This window comes from Desmodus rotundus, chromosome 8, assembly GCF_022682495.2.
Source record: "Desmodus rotundus isolate HL8 chromosome 8, HLdesRot8A.1, whole genome shotgun sequence".
NCBI classification, from domain to species: domain Eukaryota; kingdom Metazoa; phylum Chordata; class Mammalia; order Chiroptera; family Phyllostomidae; genus Desmodus; species Desmodus rotundus.
Genome location: NC_071394.1, coordinates 29,197,371 through 29,206,888, shown reverse-complemented (window position 1 = coordinate 29,206,888; position 9,518 = coordinate 29,197,371). Strand labels below are relative to the sequence as shown.

The 9,518-nt window shown below is 45.8% G+C and overlaps 1 protein-coding gene across 1 annotated transcript; it reads right to left on the bottom strand.

Moving 5' to 3' along the window:
- Nucleotides 1-1,922: 1,922 nt before the first annotated feature.
- TSPYL5 (TSPY like 5) lies at nucleotides 1,923-5,179 on the bottom strand. Its single transcript, XM_024572343.3, has 2 exons — nucleotides 2,953-5,179; nucleotides 1,923-2,504 (listed from the first exon to the last, which is right to left on the bottom strand). The coding sequence occupies exon 1, from the start codon at nucleotides 5,076-5,078 to the stop codon at nucleotides 3,846-3,848; it is 1,233 nt and encodes a 410-aa protein (XP_024428111.1). The 5' UTR covers nucleotides 5,079-5,179; the 3' UTR covers nucleotides 1,923-2,504; nucleotides 2,953-3,845.
- Between the last annotated feature and the right edge of the window lie 4,339 nt (nucleotides 5,180-9,518).

Here is a 9,518-nt window from a genome sequence, read left to right as displayed (position 1 = left end):
CAAAAAGGCCCAGCAAGTAACAAGTGATCAGAGGAAGTTTGGTAATAAAACTCAAAGTCGAGAAAAGGCCCAGGGACTCTTAGCATAACAAGAATTACTCCAACAAACCCTCCCTTTCCAGGTTATTAAACGCCTAATTGCCTTGTGGAGTCTGAACTAGAGGCCTGAGGGGGAGAGGAGAGTTCCATTAGCCCCTATATGGATCCAAAGCACTAACTACCCTCACATAGGAAAAGGGAAACACAAACAGACTGACAATCCCAGGGCAAAGCTGAGAAGAGGCTGGGACCTAGGAGGGGGACAGAATTCAAATCTGCACTTGTTCACAGCTATGTATCCGATGTCTAGGGACTGGCACGTATAGGAGGCAATGAATGAATGAACCCACGGGGAGGTGGTGAATCCCAAATCAGATGGCTTCTCCAAAGGGTTGAAGGGAGGGGTGTGAAAGCAGAGCCTGGGAAGTGGAGGCTCCACACCTGTGAAGAAGCAGGGGGGTAAGCTGAATTGGCCAGAGAGCCCCCTCCAGATTTGTAACCCCAGAGGACTCGGAATGAATCCCGAGCACGTCTCAAGCCTAAAGGGGCTGCTCTCCATACCAACACTTTTGCACGCTACGTACCACTAACAGCAAGGCTCCGGATGTTTGTTTCTTTCGGTTGAAAACATACCAAAATTGGGAGATGCTACATAAAGATCCTGATTCCCCTCACTCCTCTTTGAAGATGTGGCAACACTAGGTCTGCATTATTCCCAGATACAACTCAGCACTACAGAACAGCTGCCCTGACTTACACACAACCTCCACCTCTGACACTGCTCCCAGAGACAGAAGCCACCTGTACGCTAAGGAGAGAAGCCTTCCAAAGAAACCACCCCTGCAGACAGCAGGATCTCAGACTTCTATCCTCCAAAACTAAGAAAATGCCTTTCTATTGTTTAAGCCACCCGGTCTGGGGTATTTTGTTATAGAAGCCCTAATAAACTATGTCCGTATGAAACAAATTTGGCCCACTTCACAAATTTAATCATCGGCCTAGCCCCGAGGTATCTGATATAAACTATGTTTAAATTCATTGATTCGACATTTGGGCACCTACTATTCCCTGAACACTGTGTATTTGTTGATTTGAGTACTTCATCATACAAGCCAATTTTATTCTAACAACCCACTTCTAATTGTTTCCAACCATTATCCGCTGGACAGCTTTATGTGGCATTTGGCTGTCTGATGCTGCTCCTCCTGATTAACGGAAAATGATCCTTGTTATAGGTCTGTTATGACCAGCATCAGAGAACTCACTCCAGTTAGTTCTCAACTCAAGCTAGACATCAGAATCACCTGGGATGTTTTAAAAATACCTATATGTGGACCGACTCTCCCCTCCCCACCCCCAATTCTGATTTAGCTGGTATTTGTGTGGAACTCTGATTTAGCTCAGTATATTTCCTTAGGCTTCCCAGATAACTGCGCAACCAAGGTTGGGCATTGTTACTCTAGTCTGAAAGGCCCTGAAAGCCACCTTCTTTCCCTCCAGTTCACAAACCACCAGCACTGGCATCACCTGCACATTTGTTAGGAATGCCCAATCTCAGGTTCCCACCTAGACTGCTGAATCAAAATCCAGTATTTTCATAGGATTCTAACAGGACTCCCCACACAATTCAGATGAACTCAAAAATTTAAGCAGCACTGGATTTCCACTAGAATCACCCAGAAAGCTTGTGGAGAGACTTACCTGGCTTTTTGCCAAAATCACGGGATCTCAATCTCTGGTAAGGATTTGGGGATCCGAGTTTTATATATTGTTATGTAGCTAGTCACACAAGGGCCTGAGGCTTAGGAATCACTCACCTAGGTCAATGTATATGTCCTCTCAACTACCCAGCCTCCAAGTCTTTTTTGAAAATAAAAAATGGAATAGTGGTATAGGTTTTTATTTTTCTATCATGCATGCAAGTTTACAACTATTTAAACGTTTAGGAACAAAGAAATAATTGCATTATTACTGGGGTGTCAAATTAGTAAGACAACCAGTTTTAGGAGGTTACTTTGGGGAAGTTATTTTCACAGAACATAACAACAATTTCCAAATTATACTTCCAAGACTCGAGTTAGGAGATCACAACAAGCTGAAAACAATTCTAACAGTCACACGAGTCCGTCTTACACAGCAAAGAAAGACATTTATAACAGAACAGTCCCCCTCTTTTTGTGGATGCAGGGGAAAGTATCCCCTTCATCTGTTTTAGAGACTTCCTGTTATTTCTAAAGACCTCCAATTCTAAGGCCCATCTCTGGAACTTTGTTAATATTAAGAGCAAAAAAGCAGACCTGATGCAAACAGTCGCAGTTGAATTGGCACAGTGTCTTGGAATTTCTGATAAACAATACAGGCAGGAAGAGGGAGATACAGATGAAACCAGGTTGACCATAATAACTGATACAGCCAAGTGTCAGATATATAGGGTCCATGGACCATCCTCTTAACTTCTGCGCATGTCTGAAAATGTCCATAATAAAGAGAAAAACGTTTAAGAGAAATGAAAAGCAGACCTATACAGCTCTATACTCCCATTTGGCAAAAATGAGGACTGTGGTTAAGATTGTACTTAGAGGCAAAATAAGCAGCATTAATATTTCACATACATAAGGCCACACCTAGAACAAAAGAGAAAGCATCCAAAGTAACATCATTCTGTTTTTGGCTTGTTTCTCTTATTTATAAAACACATTAATGATGAAATAGACTGAACAAAACTTTGGGGGTGTGAAATGAAGTAGACACAGGCTTACATATCGGAAATAACCTCTCTCCCAGCAACCCCACTATAGCATTCTGGTCATATGTGATAAAGGGGTAAGGGGAATTGAGAAAGGTACCTAGATTCTATGTGAGCTTAGTCCCCACCCTCATCTGGAACCACAGCATGACGACAGTGAGTACATACCAGCCCACCCATCAGTCTGACAGCAAATAGGGTTGCTAGAAGGCTGGGGAGGGTAGATGTGTGTCTCATGCACTGGCAGGGGGCCTGGGTCCACAGGCAGTTCTGGAGGCCCTTGTTGAACAGGAAGTCGATTGGAGCCAAAAACTATCTGGACAAAACTCAATGGCCTGATAGGAACAGGCAAAGCTTGATGAAGGTTCACCAGTGGATGGGCCCAGAGGCAGGAGGAGAAGCGTGATGGTACAGAACACATGGCAAACTGCTTCTCACCCTGAACCTCATTCATGCCCAGCAGTCAAGTACCGTTCTGCTGCATGTCCAGCGGGATGGCATGGACCCCTGTCCAAAGTCAGAGATCCTGTAGGTGGTGCCTTGGCTAGTGACCCCAGGGCCATTAAACAATCAGTTCTGTCTGATGGCCAGTACCATGTGCACTAGCTTCATTTCGCAGCAGCAGCGCAAAATCTTGCCATATGCGGCATGCATAGCCAGCATGAAGAAAAAGCCCACCGAAGTCACCAGCCCTGAAGGAGCAGAGCTTAAGGATGCATTAGTCCTCTTGGAGAATGACTCATGAATGTCCATATTAAAAGACAGCTGTGAAAGGCCAGAGCCAAGAACAGTCCAGGCATGTAGTTCAAGGCAGCACACATCTGAAACATGTATGTTTAACATATTAACAGTAGGAGTGAGATCACATAACCTGTGACACAAATGTAAATAAGCAAAGCCATGGGAAGGCAAAAGAACATGATCATAAATGACATATTCTTGTATCTGAAGTTCAACCAGAAAAGAGTGCATAGACGCCAACGTGAAGAGGCAGACAGTCAAACACGTGTGGTCAGCCAGACACCAGTCCAGCAGGAGGTAGAAGGGAGCCTTGAGCAAAATTACTTGGATTTGTTTACCCCAGGCTCAGCAGTCTCCGTTGGCGTTGGCTGCCTTGCAGGAACTTGCCTGCCCTCCTTTCCCTTCTCTCCACGTGCCCCTTCACTCATAAGGTAGTACTGCAGGGGGTTGGGCCACAGTTCCTCATTAATTATCTCGACAATCTTGTCAGACTCAATAGAGCTGTGGTTTGAAAACCACCCAAAGAAGCTAGGGCTGTTGTCGGGGCTCCCCTGGCTTACAGACTGGAGGTCGTGGCCTGGGAGCCACTGGATTGGAGTAGAACGCGACACCACCTGACCTGAAGGGCCACAACCATATTCCTTGATAAGCACCTTATTTTGGAAATAGGGGTTGCGCCCAAAGTAGAACTTGATTTTGTAGCCCAGTCTGGCCAGGCCAAGCTCTTCCACCTCCAAGCTGTTCAAGTAGCTGAGTACTTCTTTATCTTGGTTGTTCAGAAAAGATGATAGCTGGGGGTGGCTCTGAAACGCTTGCCCCCAAAAGCCCGGGATATTCTGGATGAGGAGGTTCCTTCGCTTTAGGTGGTGCAGTCGCAACTGCCCAAATTTGCGAGATAGACGGAGGTAGGCCCTGTCTGCCTGGGCGTTCATGGTCTCCAGCTTCAGCTGGACCGTCTCCAGCGTATCCATGCTGCCATCCGTCGCCGGGGGCCCTGACCCTGCATCCGGTTCCACCTCCTCTTCCTCTACCACTGGAGCAGACGCACACTCCCCAGCGGTCCCTCTCTTTGGCTTCCCGCCAGCTACGGCCTGAGGCCCCTTCCCCACTGGGGCCTTCTTTCCAGGACGCCCACGCAGATTTCGACCGCGGGGGCCATTTTTCGGCCTTCCCACAGTTCCCGCGGTTCCTACGAAGACAGTGTCTGTCATCAGGCGCTCCGAAATGGATGGGGCCTTCCCCAGGCCAAGCCTGGTCGCAGCCTGCCCGCGCTCCCCCGCCGCTCGGAGCGCGAGGCCGCAGTCCAGCGGGAGCTGGCAGGCAGCCTCCTCCCCCGGCCCGCAGGGCGGCGCGGGCGCAGCGGTTTCCAGGCCACCCCAACCCGCGCCAGCCTGCACCTGTGCTGCTTGGGTTTCCTCCCCGAGCCTCTGGCACTGCGGAGGGTCCGGCTCCTGCGGGCCTTGGTCGGGAGCGGCGCGAACTCGGCCTTTCGCGCGGCCTTTGCCCCGGCTTTTGGCGCGGGAGGACTTTCTACCTCGACTTCGGCCGCTCATGGTGGTAGCAGACGCGACTTCAAAGCCACGCTCCAACCTCGTTGCCTCTGGCGCCAGCTCGCGGTCCCAAGCTTGCGGTCCCGGGCTAGCCGGCTCTCCTCTCCATGGCAACCACGGACGTCACGATTGTACGACTGTACGACTGTTCGGTCGCGCGAGGACGGGCTGCGCCCGGTGATTGGCTCCACCGCCGCAGCTGCGCAGGAACGACCCTCTCAGACGCCCCTACGCCCCTACCCCCCTTGCACTATAACTCGCTTCGCTTTAGAAAGGGGTGTGTTTCCCTTTAAGGCTTCCTTGTGGTCTCAGAGTCTCTCTGTGCGAGACAATCTGAAGGCACCATCACGTCGGTCCCACTATCTATTTGCTAAACTAAACCCCTTCAGTTCCTTTATTTCCTGTGACATCTATCACGATGAAACTGCTATTGGCCTCTATGTTTCATCTTTGAAAGCCTCTGGTACCTTAACTCCAGGGCATGTAAAGGTGAGTACCATAATGCCAGGCCACAAAGCGATTTGATACCTGGTGGGGTGTGAGTAGTAATTATAAAAATAATAGCAACGCCTGTTTTGTGAGTATCATGAATGAGGCACTTTAGTAAAGGTTTTATATGCATTATATCAATACACGAATACGCGAGGGAGGTATTGTTATCATTCCCATCTTCCAGATGAGAAAACATTCCTGAGACTAGCAGGGATGGAAGCACAGTTCGAACCCAAGCCCACCCGACTCATAACCTGCGCTTTATATTCACAAGGCCTTCCGTGCCAACTCAGCTGTCAAGTACCCCGCTAGCTCTTAAAAAGGCCAGCTTTGCCTGTTAAACAGGCATTAGCAGAGCACCTCTTCTGCCTGGGAGCATCACGCCAGTCCTCGAGCTGCCTCAGGCCCGGGGTACAGAGCTGGGCTGTCACTCCGGGTAAGGGCAAGGAGCGAAGGCCAGAAGTCAGAACTCCACTGATAGGGGTAAGACAGTAATGTGGTCAGAGAGTCTAGCTATCATTCAAGAAGCAGAGCGGGGTTTTCAAGGTTGGGCTTCAGAAGTAGAGCCTCCTTGGTGGCAGTGAGGAGGCCATAGAAACTTCTTAGATCCTGCTTGGAAACAGCCAGGCAACCTACCTCCTGTTATCGGTGGCCTTGGGCCATGCTCTCACTAGACTGGTGTTAGGACCATGAAGTGGTGAGGCCAGTGGTGAGAAGATGACCAGTGTGAAAGTGTGAATGAAAATCTTTTGAAGTTGTCCTTTCAAGAGAGCAAGAAGTCCCTTGAAACCACCTAATGGAGAGGTAAGCTCCAAAGCCCCTTGGAGCCCATACCTCTTACTCTGATTATCATATGTGATAGTGAACCAGCAGCCTGGCATCACCTGGAGGCACATTTAAAATGCAGACTTTCAGGCCCCACCTCAGACTTACTAAATCAGAATGTAAATATTAACAAGGTCTCAGGTGATTTGTAGGCACATTAAAGTTGATATATTGAAGACAGAGAAAAGGAGGAATTATTTCGATATAGGCAGGTCTTACTTTAAGACAGGCCAATACAAGTGACCTCTAACTTTCCCAAAGGGTTGTGCAATGGCCTGCAAAGCTCTACATGATGTAGCAACTTTGGTCCCCACCACTACCCACCTTACTTCTCTAACCTCTCTTGTCTTTCCCACCCCCTCCAACAGCCTCCTTGCTGTTCTTCAGACTCACTAGGTAAACTCCTGCCTCCTTTGCACTGGCTCTTCCTTTTGCCTTAAATGCTCTTCACCTAGATAAGGCCAGTCACCTTGGTTGGCTACCTTCACACTTTGCTTAAATGTCACCTTCTCAATGACTGTCCTATGTAAAATGGCCACCCATGCCCACCCCTCTTACCCTGCTCTACTTATTTTTTCCCCATAGCACTTATCATGTTCCAACACACTATACCAATTATTTTGTTTGTTAACTGTCTCTCTTCTCTAGAATGTCAGCTTGCTGAGGGAGGGATCTTTGTGCCTCCAACAGTATCTGGTACAGGAAGAGCACTGAATGGATAGTCACTGAGTGAAAGAACCAAAGAATTTTCGAAAATGGGCTTATACATTGATTGTCTGAAATTTGGAGTGCTCCTTCTTTCCTCACAGAAGCCATGCGATGGATGAAGGTTATATACTCAGACTAACACTGGAAACCTATTAAACTCATAATTTAGTCAAAAAAATTATCTTCTGTCATGGGCACCATTCAGGGACAGTTAGGTGAAAATCTAACATGATAAATTCTTAAAAATTGAGCCACGGGAATTAATATTTGACTTAAAGGGGATTAATTCAAGGATTACCTTAAATTCCTTTTGAAGGCCCTCTCATAATCACTTCTTCCCAAGGCCTTCCATGACTATCCCAGACCATAATAAGCAGCTCTGTCCTTGACCTCATGGGGAATTCATTTACTGTAATATTCATTTGGCAATTAGATGTGCAATTTTGTGCCAGTCCTTGTACAAAATTGCCTTTGAAGCTGAATTAACCACAGTCTGGAACTCTCTGTAAATCTCAAAAAGTATTTTTAAAAATCAACTGAAGCAGTCACATCCCTCTACAAACTGAAAAAGAAAAAAAAATGATGGATTGGCCCACTTCTCAGAGCACTCACAGCTCGACCAGCTTCCGTTGTCAAGAGCCTTAATCCAGCATCAGCATGCGCATCATTTAACGTTCAGCCAGGGCTAAGCCACTGCAGGATGATGTTTATTATACAATCTGCCTTGAGCCTTTTTTCGTCATGTCAGAGAGGCAAGCATTAAGTGAAGGGAAATAAATATGAGACCAGCACCTTATATAAAGATACTCCTCCGGTCCAGGTCACCTAGTCCCCATGGCTTCTGCATTTAAGAGACTGGTCCGCTGCTGAAGTGAACTGTTGCTTTTCTTCCAAGGTATAAATCTTTAACTTTTTTAGCTTTGCAGGCTATTGCACAGCTTGGGTTCCCTATTAGGTAAACCACATAAGAGTAGAGATCGTCTCTTTTTTTATCCCTCCCTTGAAGTATCTAGCATGGGCCTTGTACATGTTAGTAATTGTCATGAAAGTTGACATGTATTTTGTACTTTATACAGTGCCATCTTCTACTTCACTTAATCCCCACAACCACTCCAGGGGAGTACAGTTAAGATCAGGTTACCACTATGCAAAAAGGTTCAGTAGCTTGCCCAAGGTCACACAGATAGTAAGTGGTTTTAGCACTCTTCACCACTACTCCATGATATAGAATTATTATTTGAGAGATTGAAATATAAAACTCTGTAGGGGTTAAATATACCTTTCAGTTTTCAAAAATTATATATATAATTATACATGCACTTTCATACACATACACATGTATATACATATAAACATATATCAGTTAGTCACAAACCATTTTTCTGAGGCATATTCCTGCTACGGTAATACTCAACATGAGTGAGTTTAGTTTCAACAGTTCATGTGGGGAATAAGCATCTCCATTTGCACTGCATTTGTCATAAGCAGTCTGTGAGTAGTATGAAAAAAACACAAGTTTACTATCGTGAACTCAGAAATCTGGGAGCATCTTAACCTTTTCCCAATAATTAGGAGCTTAACTCCATACTAATGCAAATATTTAGTTGATTCTTTTATATATATTTCATCATTAGCAAATATTGATTAAATACTCATAGAAAACACTTTTCAAAATATTAGGATAACTAGTCCTTACTTTTGTTCTCTGAAAATTGTACATCCTCCATGCCTTTTAAGGTCTGTTTTCCCTAAATCATAGGAATTAACGAGCTGGGAAAAAGACATTCCAGTTATCTAATCTCTTCCCCAGCCAAGAGGACAACATTCCCCACAGTTTCTCTAGTAGAGCTTTAAGATCCTAGACTTGACATTTTTAGCCACAGGGCTTTTCTCTTTCCCCATGGAGATAGCTCAGTCTATTAGATGGCAGTGAGTATTGCTTACTGTATGGAATTTTGCCAACTAACCTTCCCAGGTTATGGAGGAAATGAAAGGGGTTTCATAGGGAATATTTTCAAAGCCAAGGAGGAAGAGAAAAATATGCCTCTTATGGTAAATTTCAAAAACTATTTAAACTTAACATCTTTTTTTTAAAATCCTTACTTAAGGATAGTTTTTCATTGATTTAGAGAGAATGGAAGGGAGAGAGAGAGAAACATTGATCAGTTGCCTCCTGCACATGCCCCGAACGGAAATCTAACCCGCAATCTAGGTATGTGCCCTGACCAAGAATCAAACCCTCAACTTTTTGGTGTATGACACAATGCTGCAGCCAACTAAGCCACCCAGCCAGAGCTAAACTTAACATCTCAAGAAATGTGCCTAGCTTCTTCCCGGTTCCCCGCAAAAGGGCAAAATTTTATAGTAGACCACCTAATTCATTTGGCTCATATCATATAAGTAGCTGTAAGATATTTT

Excerpts from the sequence above, each read along its gene's own strand:
- TSPYL5 (XM_024572343.3), bottom strand. The coding sequence starts at position 5,078 with ATGAGCGGCCGAAGTCGAGGTAGAAAGTCCTCCCGCGCCAAAAGCCGG.